Source organism: Benincasa hispida, unplaced genomic scaffold (genome assembly GCF_009727055.1).
Source record: "Benincasa hispida cultivar B227 unplaced genomic scaffold, ASM972705v1 Contig159, whole genome shotgun sequence".
In the NCBI taxonomy this organism is placed as follows: Eukaryota; Viridiplantae; Streptophyta; class Magnoliopsida; order Cucurbitales; family Cucurbitaceae; genus Benincasa; species Benincasa hispida.
The window spans coordinates 1,272,361-1,297,035 of NW_024064153.1; the positions used below are offsets into that span (position 1 = coordinate 1,272,361).

At 39.2% G+C, this 24,675-nt stretch overlaps 1 protein-coding gene across 1 annotated transcript in view; it reads right to left on the reverse strand.

Moving 5' to 3' along the window:
- The window catches only part of LOC120068949, a 45,555-nt gene that overhangs the window by 11,001 nt on the left and 9,879 nt on the right, over window positions 1–24,675 (reverse strand). Inside the window, exons 7-9 of the mRNA XM_039020588.1 lie at window positions 16,834–17,036; window positions 16,595–16,750; window positions 2,176–2,410 (exon numbers count right to left, since the gene is read on the reverse strand). Of these exons, the coding sequence (XP_038876516.1) occupies window positions 2,176–2,410; window positions 16,595–16,750; window positions 16,834–17,036 (594 nt within the window). The remainder of the gene's footprint in view (window positions 1–2,175; window positions 2,411–16,594; window positions 16,751–16,833; window positions 17,037–24,675) is intronic.

Here is a 24,675-nt window from a genome sequence, read left to right on the forward strand (position 1 = left end):
CTAATATCCACGGTTTATTACCAGTTATACTCACAAGGCCAAAAGATTTGAAAAGTACTTGTATGGGCGATTTGCACTTACACCCACTGTAGTAGTGTTCTGAGTAGTTTCCCGGTCTGAGTTCTGAGTTGATATCTTCAGTAACAGATTCACCTACAAGAGCCCGATTTGGCTGTCGTTTCTTACCATTTGGCTGGTCGGCCGTGAGTTTCCAGCACTGATCTTTTAATGTGCTAGGGTTTTTTTGCAATGTTCGCACATTGGGGGCGGCTTACTGTTCTGTTTATCTTGTACAGGGCCTGATGTTTTTGAAAGCAGCGGAATCTGTTGGTGTTACAGGTGTTACTGTTCATGGCTCTCGACCTATCTTCCTCCAGGCAAACTTCAGAACAGACTTCCATTAGGGATGGTATAGGTCTGGTCCCCAGTATACGACTACGCACTGTATCAAATTTAGAGTTGAGTCCTACAAGAAAGTCATACACGCCGATCCGTTTTCTTCAGACTGATAATGTAACACTCCTCCACAAGGATAATTCCAAATCATATCTCACGGCACAAATCCATCCCTTGCCACAACAGAGATAGCTTGTTAAGTAAGCAGTAACGTCCATCATTCCATGTTTGCATTCATGGACCTGCTTACGTAGAGTATATAAACGTGAGGCATTCTGTCTCCTGGAGTAGAGTTTCTGGACTTGACCCTCCCAAAATATCACGGGCTGTAGCTGCATACAATAAAGGTTTTCCAACCTGAGGTTCCATACTGCCAATCAAAATTGATCTCAACAAAGAATCTTCTCCTTTCCACATTCGCTCTTGGGGGTCACCTATCCTTGGTTTTGGTATTTCACCTGTCAGATATCCAAATTTGTGACAGCCCTCAAGAGCCATTTTAATAGATTGGGACCAAGAAAAGTAATTATCACCATTCAACTTTTCTCCTATAATAATTCTAAAAGAATTGCCTATAGTTCCAGAACATAAATTTGAGGAGTAAGTAGGGAACGAAGTTACCGAGTTTTCAGGGTATGGATTTAGATCTGATTGGATCTTGGATTTCGATCCCATGGCTCCCCAAGAGCAGCAAGCTGCTGTTGAAACATCTCGTTCTGTCATTTAATCTACAACTGCAACTGGGTAACTTGATCTTGGATTATATTTCCTTGGTCCTGGTGGTATGATGAAGACTCGCCCCCTCCAAACTCATCCATGATCGGCGAAAACTGCCTCATTCGGTTGCTCATACCCGGCTGGAAAGTACCCATATTTCTTCCATCTATCCTTTGGTGCGGAAAAGGTTAGGATGAGGCTCCAATCTGAGAAAAGGCTGGCAACACTCTCGAAGGACGGAAACTTGACTGATCGACGTCGGGCATCACAGATCTGGACCAATCGGTGCTGGGTATAGTAGATCAGTGCTCCACAGCGTCAGTCGGCAGCGTCTGGGACCGGTCGGACCGATTTCGCGTGGCTGGTCGTTGGTTCGGCGTCGGTCACCTCATTTACGCACGTCTGAACTGGGCAACCTCCTTCATTTGCGCGCGGCTGGTTCGAATGGGTAGCGGTCGAACAGAACTCGAGTGGGTTTTTGCGGTTGGTGGTTGGATCTTCGAAGGCGGCGATTGGGGTGACGGGGACAGCCGGCAGTGGGTAGGGCGGCGGCGGCTGGTCTTCACGGAAGTGGGGAAGAAGGGTTTGGAAGTATCTATCAATGGCTTTTTGGATAACAGTGGTTATATCTGGGTTATTAGTTTGGGATTCCTGTTGGATTTTCCTCAATGGTGGCCAGGGTTTCGTCTCCATCTCTGATACCATGATGAAAAATAGAGTAGGGAAAAGAAAATAGCACACCAAGAATTTACGTGGAAAACCCTAATCAAGGAGAAAAACCACGGGATAAGGGAATTATTATTAGAAAACTGATACAAAGCAATACAGTAAACCAACAGCTTAAATAGAGAACAGGGAAACCCTAGGGTACAATGAAAAAGATGAAATTACCCCTAGAGCGCAAAACCCTAATTTCAACAAAAAGCAGTATCATATAATAAAGAGAAAAGCTATTTAAATAATACAAGCAACAGTGGCTGATATCTCTACTCCAAAAAGGTAGACGTAAGCAAAGTCTGTTCTTAACAACATATTCATCAAGTGCCAAGCTGAAAATGGTACCTTCGACCAAGATGTCAAATCCAGCCCATATTCTTTTGCTGGATGTTCATACCCGCGTATTCTTTTGCCCCACATCATAACAAGAATCGTGAGAGCAATATAAAGACCAAAACCACAAGCAAGATTAACAATTTTTGAGGGAGTCCGAGAAGCCCAGCTATCAACAAGTTTGGGAAGCAGTGGAAGAGTAATTGGTGACCATAAAATAAGCACCAAGCCGACAGACCCAAGAATCCTACAAAACAGTTGATGAGATAAAAGAGTAAATCAATGACCACTAGATCAAAGATATTAATATTTAGTCATTTAGTAAACAAAGTATGACGAAGATGAGGAACCCTCAATCTAAAATACTATAAATTATAAGACACTTGTCCATCTAGTGGGTCAAAAAGAAAAAGTAATAAAAAAGTTCAAGTATTCTAGATTATCCAGCCAGCAGAGTAAGAAAAGATGTGATAGCAAACGATGCCTCCAATTACATGATTATCCTAAAAATTATATTATTTCTATTAAATCACCGATTGACCCAAAAGTTTAAGTTGATGGGTTTTGATAAATTTCATTATATTTGACACTTTAACACTCCGCCTCACTTGTAGGCTTGACAATTTATAGAAGACCCAACAAGTGGAAATCAATATAGACATTGCATGGGTTTTGTTGAAATGGTGTTTTAGCCCCAAGGGCATTTTAGTCTTTTACTTAGCGCCTACTATCTAGGGTTATCTCAGTTTGGTTATTTATACCTGTCCTTGAGTATTGTATATCAGAAAATTAAAAAGAATAAAAATCTCTCATCGTGGTTTTTCTCCCTGATCTAGGGTTTCCACGTAAATCTATGTTTTTCCTCTCTTCTACTTTTTCAATATGGTATGAGAGCATGGCGACGAAATCCTGGCCGTCATCGATAAGAACAAACCAGAGACTCCGACAGCAACCTCCGTTGGAACGAGGGGATCCATGAACGCTGAAGTTGCCGCAACCATACGAGAAGCCGTTGAGCATTATTTTCACACCGCGCTACCTCAAATCATCCGATCCGTGTCAGATCCAAACTCCAGTCGGTGGACTTCCTCAGCAGACCTGACCGGTCAAGCCCACAGAGCCGATCGACGCACAGATCCGAGCTCCAACCGCCAGCGCCCATCTCTTACACAGTCGTCGATCGAGATCTCATTGTCCGTGACCCAACCGAGCCCTCACGCACCACTTTTTCCTCAGATTCAGCCGATGCAGGGAAAGCCACCAGCCACGGTTAGATCCATGATAAGTCCTTCGACTGGTTTTCATCCACATACACATTCAGACTTCTCTTTATGCTCAAAAACACCGGTAAATGCTTACTCTACTTTACCTGTAGCAAATATTATGTCAGGTTCTGTGGGAAACTCTGCAAGAATTTCTATTGGCGAGAAACTTAACGGCCAAAATTATTTCCCTTGGTCCCAATCGGTGAAAATGGTCCTTGGGGGACGACATAAGTTCGGGTATCTAACTGGAGAAATACCAAGACCGAACCCTAGTGATCCCCAGGAACGTATATGGAAAGGGGAGGATTCCCTTCTTCGCTCGATTCTAATAAACAACATGGAACCCTAGATTGGGAAGCCGCTTCTGTACTCAGCTTCCGCTCAGGATATTTGGGAAGCTGTCCAGAAGCTATATTCGAAGAGGCAAAATGCCTCACGTCTCTATACCTTGAGGAAACATGTTCACGAGTGCAAACAAGGGACTCTTGACGTAACATCTTATTTCAATAAATTGTCCTTGCTGTGAAAAGAAATGGATTTGTGCCACGAAGTCATGTGGAATTGTCCAGTCGACGGGGTTTAGTACTCAAAGATTGAGAAGGCGGACCGAGTTTATGATTTTCTGGCTAGCTTAAACCCTAAATTTGATGGTGTCCGAAGTCGGATTTTGGGACAGAGACCAATACCGTCTCTGATGGAAGTGTGCTCAGGAGTCAGGTTAGAAGAGGACAGAACCAGTGCTATGAGTGGCACTAGCATCACCCACTTAGACTTTGCTGCGTTTGGGGCCAAGTCCTCTGGATCAGAGAGCGAAAAACAGAACAGAAAGTCACCACAAATCTATGAGCATTGTAAGAAACCGTGGCACACCAAAGATCAGTACTGGAAGTTACACAGTCGTCCACCGAATGGCAAGCGACGGCCTCCGAATGATAAGTCTAAAACCGGTCGAACCCTTGTCAGGTGAAACAGGGGATGGTACATCATCAGTCACCAGCCAGGTAGAGTCAAGTACGGCTGGAACCGACAATGTCGCGCAATCAGGTACTTATCAGTCTTTTAACTTCTTGGTTGAAGGAGATGAATCTTGGATTCTTGACTCAGGAGCAACGGACCATCTAATGGATCATCTGATCAATTCCTCTCTTATTATCCAAGTGCGAGAAATGAGAGACTACGAATTGCAGATGGATCCTTTGCCTCCATTGTTGGGAAATGTCACTTATCTCCAATTCAAAGGTTAATTTTACAGAATGTCTTGCATGTGCCAAAGATATCTTATAACCTGCTATCTGTCAGTAAAATAACCAGAGATCTGAATTGCAATGTCGTTTTCTCACCGGACAATATTTTGTTTCAAGACCTGAGCTCGGGGAAGACGATTGGCACTGCCCAGCACAATAGGGGGCTCTACTTCCTCTCGGAGGATGCTTCCTCTAGAAGTTTATCTAGCACTTGTTTACCGTCTTCTCTTACTATTTCTGAAACTGATTTCTTGTTATGGCATTTTCGTCTTGGACATCCAAATTTTCATTATATGAAGTATCTGTTTCCACATTTGTTCCATAATGTTAATGTTTCATCTTTATCTTGCGATGTTTGTATTCGTGTAAAACAACCTCGGGTGTCCTTTACTTCCCAACCTTACAAACCTTCCCAACCTTTCCACCTGATACATAGTGATGTGTGGGGCCCATCTAATATCACAACCATGTCAGGTAAACGGTGGTTTGTCACCTTCATAGATGATCACACCCGTCTTACATGGGTGTTCCTTCTTACGGACAAGTCCGAAGCGACTATAATCTTTCAACAATTTTACACTACTGTTGAAACCCAGTTCAATACCAAAATTACTATCCTTCAGAGTGACAATGGCCATGAATTCATTAACCAATCCCTCCGTGATTTTTTAGACTCTAAAGATATCATCCACTAGAACTCCTGTGCCCATACACCACAACAAAATGAGGTAGCCGAATGAAAAACCGTCACCTTATTGAGGTTGCTCGGGCACTCATGATCCCTGCGTCCCTACCCTCGTACCTATGGGGAGATGTTGTACTCACTGCAGGCCATCTCAGAAATCAAATGCCTTATCGAGTGCTCAAGTTCCAGACTCCCTTAGCTCATTTCAAAGAGCCTTCTCTTCTACCCGTCTTTTCCCAGATGTTCCTCTTCGGGTGTTTGGTTACACGGTTTTTGTCCATCATCATGGTACCCAGAGTAAGTTTGCTCCTAGGGCCCAAAAATGTGTCTTTGTTGGGTATCCACTCCATCAACGAGGCTACAAATGTTATCAGCCTTCTTCTCGAAAGTACTTTGTCACCATGGATGCCACCTTTTAAGAAGATAAACCTTTCTTTCCCGTTGGTCCTCTTCAAAGGGAGACTCCGAGTGAAGAGGTTAACACGTCGTCCACTTATTCCATTCCCGTAGACTTGTTCCTTGAACCCATTCCAGACACTAATGATCCTGGCCCACCAATTCTCGACACTAATGATCCTATCCTTCCTACAAAACAAGTTCATTGGATAACCTACTATCGAAAGAATCTACGAAAGGAAATAGTTCCCGAAATAGTTCCCCCTATTGCTCCACCGGAAGATGTTCAAAAGTCGGAACCAGAGCCAGCTCAAGGTAACCATACTCTTGATAATAATAAATCTGTTGAAAGTAATGCAGTGAACACTAGCGATGCAGCGAACTCTGGCGAAATTAGGGAGGATGAGAGTAATGAATTTCCCCCTGATGATGTTCAAGAGACTGAAAATGTACAGCAGATGAATACAGAGGAAAAGGGTGACAGGACCAGTGAGATTGATGCTACCCTGGACTTACCGATTGCTCTACGAAAGGGCACGAAGTCATGTACTAAGCACTCTATAAAAAGCTTCTTATCTTCCGGTAGCTTGTCAACAAGATTCAAGGCCTTCACCACTAGTCTTGACACTGTGAAAATTCCTAGTTTCTCTTCTGGCGAACCGCAGTTATGGAAGAGATGCGAGCCCTCAAGACCAACAAAACATGGGATCTAGTTGCTCTTCCCAGAGGTCACAAAAAAGTCGGGTGCAAATGGGTGTTCACAGTCAAATACAAGTTCGATGGGACTCTCAACAGATATAAGGCCAGATTGGTTGCGAAAGGATTCACTCAAACGTATGGGGTGGATTACTCAGAAACCTTCTCGCTGGTGGCAAAACTCAATACTATTCGGGTTCTCCTCTCTGTTGCCGTGAACCTAGACTGGCCTCTACATCAGTTGGACGTAAAAAATGCGTTTCTAAATGGTGAGTTGGAAGAAGTATATATGACTCCTCCTCCAACTCAAGGTAACCATTCCAGGTTTTCACTATAAAGTACAAGTCAGATGGGACTGTTGATCGGTACAAGGCCAGGTTAGTTGCCAAAGGGTTTACCCAAACCTTTGGGGTAGATCACTCTAAGACATTCTTTCCCATGGCTAAACTCAATACTATCCGAGTATTGCTATCAGTTGCAGTTAACAAAGATTGGCCTCTGCATCAATTGGATGTAAAAGAATGCCTTTCTCAATGGAGAACTTGAGGAGGAAGTCTACATGAATCCTCCCCTCGGATTTGAAGATCAGTTCAAACAGCAAGTCTGCCGGCTGAGAAAGTCGTTATATGGGTTGAAACGGTCTCCGAGAGCCTAATTTGACAGATTTGCCACCTTTGTCAAAAGACAAGGGTATACCCAAGGGCACTCAGATCACACACTATTTACAAAGAAGTCAACTTTAGGGAAGGTTGCCGTTCTCATTGTGTACGTTGACGATATTGTGCTCTCCGGTGATGATGATGATGAAATTGTGAAACTCAAAGCAAAGATGGCAAAAGAATTTGAAATTAAAGACCTTGGAAGTTAAGATACTTTCTCGGAATGGAAGTAACCCAATCAAGGGATGGGATAAGCTACATAAGCAATATATTGATTTTCTTCTCCAGGAACAAGCTCGATTCCATAGCATCGTCCTTTGTAACAATCAAGACTGGTAAGCCCGTGCCCCAACGGAAATACACGATTGATCTTCTAACAAAAACAGGAATGACTGGGTGCAAACCTGCTGACACCCCAGTTGAATATAATTCAAAGCTCAGCAATACCAGTAACAGTGTCCCAGTCAATAAAGAAAGGTATCAACGGTTAGTTGGTAAATTGATATACTTATCTCATACGAGACTCGATATTTCCTATGCAGTGAGCGTTGTCAGTCACTTTATGTAGGCTCCTTGTGAGGAACACATGACAGCAGTTGAACGCATCCTACGATATCTGAAAGGTACACCAGGTAAGGGGTTAATGTTCAAGAAGTCTGATAAACATTGCATTGAAGCCTACACTGATTCTGATTGGGCAGGGTCTGTTGTTGATAAAAAATCAACATCTGGATATTGCACATTTGTTTGGGGTAATCTAGTGACCTGGAGGAGCAAGAAACAGGGAGTTGTGGCCAGAAGTAGTGCGGAAGCTGAGTATCGAGCCATGAGTTTAGGGATATGTAAAGAAATCTGGTTGATGAAAGTGTTGTCAGATATTTCATCAAAACAATGAGCTCCCAATGAAACTGTTTTGTGACAATAAGGCAGCAATAAGTATTGCTAATAATCCTGTTCAGCATGACAGAACAAAACACGTTGAGATCGACCGGTACTTCATCAAGGAAAGACTTGACAACGGAAGTATATGCATTCCTTATGTCCCCTCAAATCAGCAAATTGCAGATGTGCTCACAAAAGGGTTACTGAGACAAAGCTTTGATTACTGCGTCAGTAAGTTGGGCCTTATTGATATTTACGCCCCAACTTGAGGGGGAGTGTCGAAAAACAGCTTGTAACCCTAGGGGTATTTTAGTAATTGTATGTACCCTAGGGCTTCCCACTAGTCTATTTATTTGGCCTATTCTCTTGTACTTTGTGTATCATAATTAATAATAAAAATCAATCTCTATAGTGGTTTTTTCTCCCTGATCTAGGATTTTTCACGTAAATCTTGTGTTCCTTTCTTCCTCTTTTTTCAACCGATTATTCTGAGACTTTCTCTCCTGTAGCGAAATTAAATACAGTTCGAGTCCTCTTTGTTGCAGTTAATAAAGACTGGCATCTCCATCAACTTGATGTGAAAATTGCATTTTTGAATGGTAATTAGAAGAAAAGATTTATATGAGTCCTCCTGGTTTTGAAGCTCAGTTTGGTCATTAGGTTTGTAAACTCAAGAAGTCTTTGTATGGTTTGAAATAGTCCCCTAGAGCGTGATTTGACAGGTTTACTACCTTTGTTAAGTCCCAAGGTTTTACTCAGGGGCACTCTGATCACACATTATTCACAAAAAGGTCAGTATTAGGGAGAATTGTTGCTCTAATTATGTATGTAGATGATATTGCTTGTCAGGAGATGATACTGTTGAGATTATCAGGCTAAAAAAGAAAATGGCTGACAAGTTTAAGATTAAGGATCTTGTGAATCTAAAGTAATTCTTTGGAATAGAGGTGACAAGATCAAGAGAAGGGATCTCTGTCTCTTAACGGAAATATACTCTTGACCTGTTAAAAGAAACGGGTATGACTGGATGTAGACCTGCTGACACTCCTATAGAATTCAATGCTAAACTTGGAGATTTTGTTGACAAAGTTCCTATTGATAAAGAGAGGTACCAGTGTCTAGCGGGAAAATTGATTTACCTATCTCACACTAGACCAAATATTTCCTATGTTGTCAAGGTTGTTAGTCAGTTTATGTAAGCACCCTACAAGGAACATATGGAAGCTATGAATCGGATTCTAAGATATTTGAAAATGACTCTAGGTAAAGGTCTGATGCTCAGGAAAACCAGACTCTGATTAGGATCTGTTGTTGACAAAAAAATCTACCTCTGGATACTGTACCTTTGTGTGGGGTAACCTAGTTACTTGGAGAAGTAAAAAGCAAAGTGGTGTTGCTAGGAGCAATGCTGAAGCAGAATACAAAACTATGAGTTTGGGAATCTGTAAAGAAATTTTGTTGAAGAAAGTTCTATCTGATCTTCATCAAGACAGTGATTTACCTATGAAGCCCTATTGTGATAACAAAGTAGCTATAAGCATAGCCAACAATCCCGTGTGTTATAATTTTATGGTTAGGGTTTTCTATTCTTGTAAATATTTTGTGATATTTTCCTTTTCTATGCTTTGTACACTTGTATATATTCATATCTTTGGTGAATGAATAGAGTATTCTGATTCTTTCTCAAACCTAAGAGTTTTACATGGTATCAGAGCTCTCTAAACAAACTTAGGGTTTTGTGAACCATAGGGTTTGAGAATTTAGAACCCGTTTGTGATATGTTTAGGGTTTAGTGGAGAGGTGAGTTTACACTTTTGCTCACAGTTGCCGTCTTCGGTTCATTCGTCGTTGTTACCCGCCGCCGCCGCTGCCGGAAAAAAAAAAAAAGCTGTTTTTTCAACACACCGGCACGTGTAGGCGCATGCGCCGTCGTTTTTCGTCCGTCTTCTGTGGGTTTCCTCAATGTTGTTGGCTATTCTTGGTGGTGTGTTTGTTTGGGATATATAGATATACTCACTACTTGTAAAGACATCTCTTCAGTAATTTAGAATTTGATTCTCTATTGTCCGGTGTCTATATTTTAAGGTAATGGCTAATAAGAGACTAGTAATGTCTGTGATTATTCCTATGATGTCAAATGTAACTGAACAAAAGTTGAATGGTACTATTCATGGAGATCAAATCCAGGAGGTGTTTGCTATTATTGACATAAACCTGGCCATACGAAATGTGAATGCAGAAGATTGCTGAATAAGGGTCAGAGGATGCCATCACCCTCTGCACATGTCGCTTCTACTCCTGATAATCTTGACAAGTCAATTACGATTTCTGTAGAGGAGTTTGCTAAATTTCAGCAGTATCAAGAGCTGTCTCTTATACACATCTAGATGTGTATAAGAGACAGTATCAAGAGTCATTGAGGGCATCATCTTCTACTCCCATTACGACCATCGCAGAGACAGGTACATTTCTAAATGCCTTCCTTCCTCCACGTCAAAATGGATCATTGACTCTGGCGTTACAGACCATATGACAGGTAACCCCAGTTTATTCTCTAACCTTTCTACATCAACCTCTTCACCTAATGTCACTATAGCTGATGAAACCTCCACTCCTGTTTTAGGATCAGGAACCGTCTATCTCACTGAATCAATTTCTTTGTCATCAGTTTTAAATTTACCAAATTTTTGGTTTAATTTGATTTCGGTTAGCAAACTCACTCGTGATCTTCATTGTTGTGTCTCATTTTTTCCTGGTTATTGCTTATTTCAGGATCTTACGACGAAACAGACTATTGGTAAAGGGCGTGAATTTGGAGGTCTTTACATCTTTGAACCACAAACACCTACGGCCATCACATGCTCTATCGTGTTGTCTCCCTTTGAAGAGCATTGTCGTTTGGGTCATCCGTCTATCTCTGTGTTGAAGAGTCTTCGTCCACAACTTCAACATTTGTCTTCTTTAGATTGTGAGTCATGTCAGTTTGCTAAATATCATCGTTTGAATTCGTATTCTCGAGTCAATAAACGAGCTAGTGCTCCTTTTGAATTAGTCCATTCTGATGTTGGGGTCCATGTCCTGTTGAGTCCAAACGAGGGTTTAGGTATTTTCTAACATTTGTCGATGACTATTCTCGTGTTACGCGGTTATATTTAATGAAAAGTCGTTCTGAGTTACTTTCTCATTTTCGTAACTTCCATGCTGAAATTCAAACTCAGTTTAGCGGTACTCTTAAAATTCTACAGAGTGATAATGCTAAGGAGTATTTCTTTCATACACTCAAATCTTATTTAGATGCCCATGGTATTCTTCATCAATCTTCTTGTGTTGATACTCCATCTCAAAGTGGGGTTGCAGAACGAAAGAATTGTCATCTCCTTGAGACAGAGCTTTGATGTTTCAGATGCATGTTCCAAAATCCTTTTGGGATGATGTTGTTTCCACAACTTGTTTCTTAATAAATCGCATGTGCTCTTCCATTCTTAAGGGTGAGATACCTTTTCGTACTTTATGCCCCAAGCAACATTTGTTTCCTATTCCACCCAAAATATTTGGTTGTACCTGCTTTGATCGGGATGTTCGGCCTCAGCATACCAAGCTGGATCCAAAGTCCTTAAAATGTATTTTCCTTGGTTATTCCCGTGTCCAAAAGGAGTATCGATGTTATTTTCCTAGTTAAAATAAATATTTAGTCTCTCTTGATATCACGTTTTTTGAACATACCCCATTTTTTTCATCACCGTCTTTCTCTTCGAATAAGAGTCTAGGGGAGCATAAGGAATTAGAGGATGATTTCCTTGTCTACACAGTTATTTCTCCTTCCGATCCTCTTCCTGATTCATCTCTACCTGTGACTACCTCTACTCTTCTTCCCATCGTTAAGGTCTATACTCGACGACAACCTCCTCCAATTCCATGCCCTGTACCAGAGTCTTCTTCGTCATTGGATCCAGAAACTGGTGATGATCTTCCTATTGCTCTTCGTAAAGGTAAACGTATATGTGCTCATCCTATTTCCTCTCTTGTTTCATATAACCATTTGTCGTCTTCCACATGTTCATTCATTACATCCTTACGGTCTGTATCCATCCCGAAAACTGTTCATGAGGCTTTGTCTCATCCTGGTTGGTGCCACAATGGTGGAGGAGATGACTGCCTTAGATGATAATTGTACTTGGGATTTAGTTTCTCTCCCTACAAGAAAGAAGGCTATCAATTGCAAGTGGGTGTTTGCAGTTAAAGTCAATCCTGATGGTTCTCTTGCTCGATTAAAAACGCGCCTCGTAGTGAAAGGCTACGCACAAACTTATGACGTTGACTATGCTGATACTTTTTCTCCTGTAGCAAAAATGGCATCTGTGAGGTTGTTTATTTCATTAGCTTCAATCAATCATTGGTCTTTACATCAGCTTGATATTAAAAATGCATTTCTTCATCGTGATCTTCAAGAAAAGGTGTATATGGAGCAACCACCAGGGTTTGTTGCTCAGAGGGAGAATGGAACGGTGTGTCGCCTTCGTAAATCCTTGTATGGATTAAAGCAGAGCCCACGAGCTTGGTTTGGTAAATTTGTCAGGTGATTGAAAGCTTTGGAATGCGGAAGAGCAGGTCAAATCATTCGGTTCTTTTTTAAGAGATCTGAGAGAAGTGTTCATCTGTTTAGTCGTTTATATGGATGATATTTGATTACTGGTGATGATGTTTTAGGGATCCAGTCTCTAAAGACCTTTCTTCATAGTCAATTCCATACAAAAGATTTGGGCATGTTGAAATACTTTCTAGGAATTGAGGTAATAAGAAGCAGAAAAGAATTCTATTATCAACAGAGAAAAGATGTACTTGACTTATTGACTGAAACAGGAAAGCTAGGGGCTAAGCCATGTAGTACCCCAATGATGCCCAACTTACAACTCACAAAAGATGGAGAATTGCTAAAAGATCCTGAAAGATATAGGAGGTTAGTGGGAAAACTTAATTACCTTACAGTGACTCGACCCGACATAGCCTATTTAGTAAGTATTGTGAGTCAGTATATGTCATGCCCTATAGTTGATCATTGGGCTGCATTGGAACTGATTCTTTGTTATTTGAAGGCTGCTCCCGGGCGTGGTTTATTATATAAGGATTATGGTCATACTAATATTGAATGTTTCTCAAACGTCGATTGGGCAAGATCTAAAGAAGACAGAAGATCAACCTCAGGGTATTGTGTTTTTGTTGGTGGTAATTTGATTTCTTGGAAGAGTAAGAAGCAAAATGTGGTGTCACGTTCAAGTGCAGAATCAAAATATAGAGCAATGACACAATCTGTGTGTGAATTGATTTGGATATATGAACTTCTTATTGAGTTGGGATTTGAAATCACCACACCGACAAAGTTGTGGTGTGATAATCAAGCAGCACTTCATATTGCGTCTAATCCAGTATTTCATGAAAGGACTAAATATATTGAAGTTGATTGCCATTTTGTACGTGAGAAAATTCAACAAGGGTTGATATCTACAGGATATGTGAAGACTGGTGAACAATTAGGAGATATCTTCACGAAAGCATTGGATGGAAGACGTATAGATTATCTATGTAACAAGTTGGGCATGATTAACATATATGCTCCAACTTGAGGGGGTGTGTTATAATTCTATAGTTAGGGATTTCCATTCTTGTAAATATTTTGTGATATTTTCCTTTTCTATGCTTTGTACACTTGTATAAATTCATATTTTTGGTGAATGAATAGAGTATTCTGATTCTTTCTCAAACCTAAGAGCTTTACACCGTGCAACATGATAGAACAAAACATGTGAAGATTGATAGACACTTTATAAAAGAGAAAATGGACAATGGTAGTATCTGTATTCCTTACATTCCATCTAGTCAACAAGTTGTTGATATTCTCACCAGGCAAAGCTTTGACTCTTTTGTTAGCAAGTTGGGTATAATTGACATCTACATCCCAACTTGAGGGGGAGTGTTGAAAATAAGGGGCTGTGTTGTGAGTTTAACCCAAGGGTATTTTAGTACTTTACTTTGCCCGAGGTTTTTTTCTTTTTTTATATTAGAGCTTGCTAGAGCCTATATAAATCTCTGTCCTCTCTTGTATTGTGTAGAGTTGAAAATAATAAAAAGTGACTTCAGCCTCCAAAGTCATTATTGTTGAACGACACTTGATGAAAGAAGTCTTCCTTTGTTCATCTGGAAAAGGATATTGTCCAGCCAAATAGATGTGCATCTTTAGACATTTCGTTGGAAGGAACTCAACGGTTTGATAGCCCTTCAAAGGTGGAGACTCGTTCGTTTCAAACAGCCCAGCACCAACCGATATTTTAAACTCTAAGGTCTCCAATTTTATTGGCATTTCCTATTATGAGGAAAAAGATGGATGCCAGCAGCGTATCTTTCTAGACCATCCTCTGTATGCAATAGCGAATGTTTGTGTTTTGATGCTTTTATTACATAGTTGACTTCTATTTACAACTTTTCGCTCACTCCCTCTCTTAAGTATCCATGCAACTAATATAGTGAATAAATAAATACCCCTTAACTAATTGACCCAAAAATTTAAACTTATGAATGAAGATAACTTTAATATTATATCATCTAACCTAAAAAACATAGACACTGACACATGACACGAATACGACACGACACCGACACGATGACACGCTAATTTCTAAGAAAGTAGGACATGACACATTGGGGACACATTTCTTTTTTACAAAATAAATATATGTTGTGCACATATTGTGAAATATTACCTTTAGAGACATTAAAAAAACCATAAAATAAAAACAAAAGAAAAAAACATATATGAATTGAAAACAAAAGAAAANATAAAATATATTACTATTTAATTGAATTCACATATTAAAAGAGTGTTAAGAATATTTAGACGAAAAGTATGTATGTAGTTGAAAAGTATGTAATATATAACAAAAAAAAAAAACCATAAAATAAAAATTTAATTCTTGTAACATTTTCCAGCAAAAATTAGTGAAAAGTAGAGATTTGTTATCTGATAATCCTCCAAATTTAGAGGAAAAAAACATATATGAATTGAAAACAAAAGAAAAAAAAAAAAAAAAAAAGAGAAATACGAGAGAAAGAAACCAAAGTTGCCAGCCTGAGGTCTGCGTTTGAGAAAGAGGAAAAATCTTGAATTTTTTATAAATTAAAACATTCAGAAATTTTGAATAGTTTATATAAAAATGAAAATTTTTTTTAGATAAGTTGAAACTAGCAGACTGAGTATTAAACAATCCTATCATCAAATGGGAGGAAGAACACTGCCACTTGGCTGCCAGATTTGATGGCATGCAGTTTGGAAAGTCTTGTCTTTTCATACATCTTTTTCTTTTTAATTTTTCTTTACGTCTTCTTCTTTTCATACATCCTTTGTTCTTCAATTTTTTCTTCACTCTTCTTTGCATTTTTCTTCTCCTCCCGACACAGGTTCTTTTTCACGTTCTTCTCTTTTCCCAACTTATTTCTTCTCAAATAAGACATCTAAGAAGTTGAAGAAGCTATAGAAGAAAAAAGGGTAGATGCATCAGGCGTGTGCCTGGGTCGCCTTGATAACACTGCAATTCAAATGCCCTGTTTTAATAATTTTTTTCCTTTGAAAATTTGCAGGTTTGTCCTTCACGTGTCCTGTCGTGTCGGGGCATGTCAGAAATAAAATATTAATAATAAAATAATGGACACGCCAACTTCCATGTCAGACACGTGTCGGAGGCTTGTCGGTGTCGGACACATGTTCCGACACCAATACATGGCCATTTTAGGAGTGTCCATGCTTCTTAGCACCTAACACTGTTCCCCCTTAGCTTGAAATATGTAGAAGACATAACATGGAAATCAATATTAAATGGGGAAGAAATAACATGCACAGGTTTGAACACAAGACCTCTTGGACTACCTGTTCTAATACCATCTTAAATCACCGATTGATCTAAAAGTTTAAGCTTATGGGTGAAAGTATGGTGTATCAAGTTGGAAGAGAATCAAGTCTTGGAAAAAAAAATACCTCAAAGTTGTATTAAAAGAGCTGAAAGGTTTATTTTAAATACTAAACCATAACAACCTAGAGCTACCTCTAAAAGAACTTAACAACTTAAAAACTAAAGAACCGGTAAGTTCTACAACAACTAACACCACATCGAACACACTAAGTTTGAATACATCAAGGTAAATTTAATATCATATCATCTAATAATAACCTTTTTAGAACAAAATTAATAAAGCTTTGCAAAATAATATTCGTCATTAATGTTATATATCAGATTAAATAAATGTGCTGAGTCAAAATCAATTTTATTTCATTTCAAGTGTTCGTTCAAATTCCAACGGAAGATAAATGATCCTTTAGTACAAGAAGATAATAAATTGAATTTTTAAGAACTGCACATAAATAATACATTGTGATATACATTATGATTAACTTTTTATTTCTAATAAATTGATATATGAAATTGAATAATTAAATAGTCATTAGGTAGCTACCCCAACGAAAGAACATCTATCCTTGACCAAAAGGAAAGAACATCATACGACAGCAGCATTCAATGTCTTGGAGAAATGCAGTAGAGTTTTGCAATTAAAAATTACCTCTGAAACAAAGGACGTTCTGCTATTCGAAGGATCGAGATAAGCTTTTCAGTCACACTCATTGCGGTACGTATACCACCCCAGAGTAAAGCTATTCTGCCTACTAGCTTCAATATGCCACCCTTCTCTCTTAATTCAGCTAACATAGAGACCAGCCTGTTTGGAAAGGGAAGAAATACTTAGAGAACAAGAGAAAAGGACATAAAAAGTTGTGTACAACATGCATTTACGGCCAAAACCTTTCTTCATCCACTTCACCATCTTCCTTCTTTGGCATCACCGGACTGGCAACTGACATTGCCTTCTCAGCAAAAGCAGTGACAATGTTATGATTCTTTTCAGGTATTATTTGCTCCTCACGTCTTTCTGGCTCTTTCTGAAGACTAGATTTCTCCTCGGACTTCAATGAACTTTCAGTAGTTTCATCAGTTTCACATAAACGCTGCGTGTTTGAGTTCAGAAACACATATAAAGCACACAAATATAAACAGCACCTAATCACATTTACTTTCAAACACACAAATGATAAGGAAGTGTAGATTTGTGTTTAGTATATATTTGTCTCAATTATTATTTTAATTATGATTTGTTGTAATTTCCTTTTTAATTAATTTCCTTAGTTGGAATTTCTCTCATATTATAATTACCCATTATTGGGTCCTTTTGAATATAAGAAAAACCAATATTCACCAAAAACTTCATGATATCAGAGCTAAAATAAAACCCTAACCCTTGTCCAACCGCCGCCGCCGCCGTTGTCGTCGCCCCGGATCTCCGCCGCCATCACTGCACAAACCCTCTTCGCCCAAACCCTCCTCCGCCGCACAGTAGTCGGCACTGCCGACCACCCATCTGCCTTCTAACCACTCCGCACAGGAGCGATCATGCCTCCGTTCGACCTCCTGCAGTGCACATCCAATTTTCGCAGCCCCGTCACGCAAATCTGTCGTGACCTGTTGTCTGCGAATCACAGTTGCACAACTTCGCCACCTTGCACCGCCACCCTTTGTTCCCACAACCGACCGTTGCCACAAGCTGCAGATCCGATCAGCCTAATAGTCGTGTTTCAGACCGGTTCAGTCAAGCAATTCAATCAGATTCGATTTCAAATCAGCTCATGGTGATATTGCACCATTTGTGAGTACCATTTGTTTGTTCAATCTCATTAATTGAGTTAGACCTCTTACCAAATTGTTTGAACACACGATTGAACTGTTTTGGAAGTAACGCAATCAATTCGACAAGAGGAACTTCTGAATCTTTATCGTCAATAATCAACTCTTCTTTAACAACTGATTGAAGAGTGAAACTCTTAAGTTTGAGAAAGAATCAGAATGCTCTATTCATTCACCAAAGATATGAATATATACAAGTGTACACAACATAAAAAAGGAAAATATCACAAAATATTTAAAAGAATGGAAAACCCTAACTATAGAATTATAACACTCCCCCTCAAGTTGGAGCATATATGTTAATCATGCCCAACTTGTTACATAGATAATCTATACGTCTTCCATCCAATGCTTTCGTGAAGATATCTCCTGATTGTTCTCCAGTCTTCACATATCCTGTAGATACCAACCCTTGTTGAATTTTCTCACGTACAAAATGGCAATTAACTCCAATATGTTTAGTCCTTTCATGAAATACTGGATTAGACGCAATATGAAGTGTTGCTTGATTATCACACAACTTTGTCGGTGTGGTGATTTCAAACCCCAACTCAACAAGAAGTTCATATATCCAAATCAATTCACACACAGATTGTGTCATTGCTCTATATTTTGATTCTGCACTTGAACGTGACACCACATTTTGCTTCTTACTCTTCCAAGAAATCAAATTACCATCAACAAAAACACAATACCCTAAGGTTGATCTTTTGTCTTTTTTAGATCCTACCCAATCGACGTCTGAGAAACATTCAATATTAGTATGACCATAATCCTTATATAATAAACCACGCCCGGGAGCAGCCTTCAAATAAGAAAGAATCAGTTCCAATGCAGCCCAATGATCAACTATAGGGCATGACATATACTGACTCACAATACTTACTGAATAGGCTATGTCGGGTCGAGTCACTGTAAGGTAATTAAGTTTTCCCACTAACCTCCTATATCTTTCAGGATCTTTTAGCAATTCTCCATCTTTTGTGAGTTGTAAGTTGGGCATCATTGGGGTACTACATGGCTTAGCCCCTAGCTTTCTTGTTTCAGTCAACCAGTCAAGTACATATTTTCTCTGGGATAATATAATTCCTTTCTTGCTTCTTATTACCTCAATTCCTAAGAAGTATTTCAATATGCCCAAATCTTTTGAATGGAATTGACTATGAAGAAAGGTTTTTAGAGACTGGATACCTAAAGCATCATCACCAATAATCACAATATCATCCACATATACGACTAACAAGATGACACCACTCTCAGATCTCTTAAAAAAGACTGAATGATCTGACTTACTCTTCTGCATTCCAAAGCTTTCAATCACCTGACTAAATTTACCAAACCAAGTTCGTGGGCTCTGCTTTAATCCATACAAGGATTTACGAAGGCGAGACACCGTTCCATTCTCCCCGTGAGCAACAAACCCTGGTGGTTGCTCCATATACACCACTTCTTGAAGATCACGATGAAGAAATGCATTTTTAATATCAAGCTGATGTAAAAGCCAATGATTGATTGAAGCTAATGAAATAAACCTCACATATGCCTTTTTGCTACAGGAGAAAAAGTATCAGCATAGTCAATGTCATAAGTTTGTGCGTAGCCTTTCGCTACGAGGCACGCTTTTAACCAAGCAACAGAACCATAAGGATTGACTTTAACTACAAACACCCATTTGCAACCGATAGCCTTCTTTCTTGTAGGGAAAAAAACTAAATCCCAAGTACAATTATCATCTAAGGCAGTCATCTCCTCCACCATTGCGGCACACCAACCAGGATGAGACAAAGCCTAATGAACAGTTTTCAGGATGGATACAGACTCTAAGGATGCAATGAATGAACATGTGGAAGGCAACAAATGGTTATATGAAACAAAAGAGGAAATAGGATGAGCACATGTACGTTTACCTTTACGAAGAGCAATAGGAAGATCATCACCCGTTTTTGGATCCAATGACGAAGAAGACTCTGGTACAGGGCATGGAACTAGAGGAGGTTGTCATCGAGTATAGACCTTAGTGATGGGAGGAAGAGTAGAGGTAGCCACAGGAAGAGGATCGGAAGAAGAAATAACTGTGTAGACAAGGAAATCATCCTCTAATTCCTTATGCTCCCCTGACTCTTATTTGAAGAGAAAGACGGTGATGAAAAAAATGGGGTATGTTCAAAAAACGTGATATCAGGAGAGACTAAATATTTATTTAGACTAGGACAATAACACCGATACCCCTTTTGAACACGGGAATAACCAAGGAAAATACATTTTAAGGACTTTGGATCCAGCTTGGTATGCTGAGGCCGAACATCCCGAACAAAGTAGGTACAACCAAATATTTTGAGTGGAATGGGAAACAGATGTTGCTTGGGGCATAAAGTACGAAAAGGTATCTCACCCTTAAGAATGGAAGAGGGCATGCGATTTATTAAGAAACAAGTTGTGGAAACAGCATCAGCCCAAAAGGATTTTGGAACATGCATATGAAATATCAAAGCTCTAGTTGTCTCTCTGGCTGTCTCAAGGAGATGACGATTCTTTCATTCTGCAACCCCATTTTGAGATGGAGTATCAACACAAGAAGATTGATGAAGAATGCCATGGGCATCTAAATAAGACTTGAGTGTATGAGAGAAATATTCCTTAACGTTATCACTCCGTAGGATTTTAAGAGTACCACTAAACTGAGTTTGAATTTCAACATGGAAGTTACGAAAATGAAAAAGTAACTCAGAACGACTTTTCATTAAATATAACCACATAACACGAGAATAGTCATCGACAAATGTAACAATATATCTAAACCCTCCTTTGGACTCAACAGGACATGGACCCCAAACATCATAATGGACTAATTCAAAAGGAGCACTAGCTCGTTTATTGACTCGAGGATACGAACTCAAACGATGAAATTTAGCAAACTGACATGACTCACAATCTAAAGAAGACAAATGTTGAAGTTGTGGACGAAGACTCTTCAACACAGAGATAGACGGATGACCCAAACGACAATGCTCTTCAAAGGGAGACGACATGCTAGAGCATGTGATGGCCATAGGTGTTTGTGGTTCAAAGATGTAAAGTAGACAAATTCCCGTCCTTTACCGATAGTCTTTTTCGTCGTAAGATCCTAAAATAAGCAATAACCAGGAAAAAAGTAGACAACAATGAAGATCACGAGTGAGTTTACTGACCGAAATCAAATTAAATGAGAAATTTGGTAAATTTAAAACTGATGACAAAGAAATTGATTCAGTGAGATGGACGGTTCCTGATCCTAAAACAGGAGTGGAGGTTCTATCAGCTATAGTGACATTAGGTGAAGAGGTAGATGTAGAAAGGTTAGAGAATAAACTGGGGTTACCTGTCATATGGTCTGTAGCGCCAAAGTCAATGACCCATTTTGACGTGGAGGAAAGAAGACATTTAGAAATGTTACCTGTCTCTGCGATGGTCGTAATAGGAGTAGAAGATGATGCCTTCAATGACTTTTGATACTGCTGAAATTTAGCAAACTCCTCTGCAGAAATCGTAATTGACTTGTCAAGATTATCAGGAGTAGAGACGACATGTGCAGAGCGTGATGACATCCTCTGACCCTTATTCAGCAATCTTCTGCATTCGTTTCGTATGGCTAGGTTTATGACAATAATAGCAAACAACACCTCCTGGATTTGATCTCCATGAATAGTAGTTGGATCCATTCAACTTGTGTTCAGTTACTTTTGACACCATAGGAACAATCTCAGACATTACTGATTTCTTATCAGCCATTACCTCAAAAAATAGACACGGGACAGCAGAGAATCAAACCCTAATTTACCGAAGAGATATCTTTACAAGCAGTGAGTATATCTATATATCCCAAACAAACACACCACCAAAAAGAGCCAACAACACTAAGGAAACCCACAGAAGACGAACGAAAAACGATGGACGGACAGTAGGTTAGAACAAGCGGCGCATGAGCCTCACGCGTTGGTCAGATGGCAACCGGACTTTGGGGTTTTGTAGATCGGCGGCTGGGCTCCTCGTTGGACTGGGCAGTGTCGAAAAAAACAGCTTTTTTTTTCCGGCAGCGACTGATGACTACGGCGGCGGCGGCAGCTAACGACAGCGAACGAACCGAAGACGACGACTGTGAGCAAAAGTGTAAACTCACCTCTCCACAAAACCCTAAACGTATCACAAACGGGTTCTAAATTCTCAAACCCTAAGGTTCACAAAACCCTAAGTTTGTTTAGAGAGCTCTGATACCATGTAAAACTCTTAGGTTTGAGAAAGAATCATAATACTCTATTCATTCACCAAAGATATGAATATATACAAGTGTACAAAGCATAGAAAAGGAAAATATCACAAAATATTTACAAGAATGGAAAACCCTAACTATAGAATTATAACAAAGAGCAATTCCCTTATTTTTCTTTTTCAACTTTCCCGTCAAGGGACGACATTTCAAAAGTGAGTAAGGAGCCAAATAATTCATCTACTCTCAACTTTGTTATGTCTTGAGCTTCCTCAATGTCTATGACTTTCATATCAACTTGGGTAGAGATCTCAGAACTTTCTTGACAAGATTTTCTTCTAAAATCTTCTCTCTGAGAGTAAATGACCCATTTGCAATATCTAGCAACCAAACACTGAATTCAGAAATGGATTCCTCATCGTGCATTCTAAAATGCTCAAACTTTGATGTCTCCAATTGCCGCCTAGACATCTTTACTTTAGGCATTCCCTCATGAGCAAGAGACAAGATATCCCATACCTCCTTAGCTGAGACACAAGTATCAATAACTCCGAATATGTTGCGATCTACAACATTGAATATTGCATTCAAGGGATGTGAATTTCCCTTCATCTTCTTCTTTAGACCACAGAGCCTCTGGCCTAAAAATTTCTTTTCCATCCTCAAACTTGATGATAGGATGTGTCCATCCGAATACAACAACCTTCCAAGTTTTGCTACCAATCGATTTCAAGAAGGCAAACATTCGAGCTTTCCAGTACGAATAGTTTGTTCCATCAAGAACAAGTGGACGAGTGGTAGAGCCTCCTTCCTTGATTCCATCATTGATTGAAGCACCTGAGATAAAGGTGACCCGCTCTGATACCAATTGAAAAAGCGTTAGGATGATTCGTCACTCAATATGTGCTTGTTAAGCTGAAAGCACTGACAATAGTTGTAACAATAAAAATTCCAACAGCAATAAAGTAAGTAAAGGCACACAGCAGTTGGTAACCAGTTCAGTGACAAACACCTACATCTGGGGGGCTAAACACCCAGAAAAGATAGTTCTCTAATATTAAAGAGTTAAACTGTTTACAACGTAGTACTTATCTGTAATACCCCAACAGTGGCTCACGTGGAGCTTAACTCACATGTCAGCTAAACTCCCTCTAGATGAGACTCCTTCTCAACTAAACTTAGGCTTCCCCTAAGTATGTTAATATTAGCAACGAACACTTCGACACCCGACAATGTGTGAGACTCCCTCTCACGACAATATCTTTCCCAATATCAGTGAACTCCCTTTACTAATAATTCTTAGGAACTCCCTAAGATGAAAAACTTCCTTCTTCGAAACTGAGTCTTAGGCTCCCCCTAAAACGTAATAATCTTCAAAGTCTTGTATTCAAGGGAAGAACTTGCACAGTGGAATAAAGTGAGCAACGAAAGATCACAATGTAGGACAATTTGACCGAAGGCTACAAACATCTTGCTCTCAGAAACCGAAATCGATGTAATCAAAAAATTGCTCATCGAAAGCATACCAGAACACTCCTTTTATCGACAAATCCAGAAAAGGAAACATATCCCAAATAGGAGAAAATAATCCGCACCACAATAAAGGAAAATATCATACTACATCAATCTGTCGAATATTTCCATATTAGGAAAGTATTTCGCAGGAAAATATTATAGTGTCAAAACTTGATGTTAGAACTTTATTTGAGACATATACAAGGTCACTGTGTTAGAGAAAATTATAATGCCAACAAACCAAATCTCCAACAGATATTACAACACCAGCCAAATTGTGTTGTGATAATCAAACAACACTTCATATCGCATATAATCCAATGTTCCATAAGAGAACTAAACAAATTGAGGTTGATTGTCATTTTGTCATTTTGTCATTTTGTACATGAGAAAATTCAGCGATATTTGGTATCTATATGACATGTGAAGACTGAAGAACAGTTAGGAGGTATCTTCACGAAATCATTAGATTGAACACATATTGATTATCTACGTAACAAGTTGGAAATGATTAAAATGCTTCAACTTGAGGTGGAGTATTATAGTGCCAATATTGGTATTATAACACTATTGTAAATATCTTTATCGTATTGTCCTTTATTGTCTTTTTGCCTTCTCCTACTTGGGTTAATCCTTGTACGCTTGTGTGTATCTATATATATATATATATATAATATATATATATAATGAATGAAATAAATTATTTTGATTATCTCAAACCTTAATGTTGACATCCAACAATAATGGTTCATGCAAGGCCTCAATAAAATGCATTGACATCTTGGTTCAGAGATAATGGCCTTTGTATTATGGCTATTCCCACAAGGATAGAGAAAAAAAAAACAAGCAAACAATGAAACAAAGGAAGTGCATTCGAGAAATCCAAAACTTAGAATGCTCAATCTCTTACAAGAAAAAAGCATCATCTTTGCTTAGAAAACGATCATTATCGGCTTAAACTTTTCATTGCTCTATGTTTCTTCCATCCAAATTTTGGCTTTCCTTTTCTCCTTCTCATAAACAAGTGTATTCATGTTGCTGTTGTTTTGCTTGTCAGGGGTGTATCTGTTTAGGTTCACATTTGCTTTTAGGTTGCCATGGTTTGATGTGCATTGGGTTGTTGGTTTGTTTAGTTTGTCCCATACGAT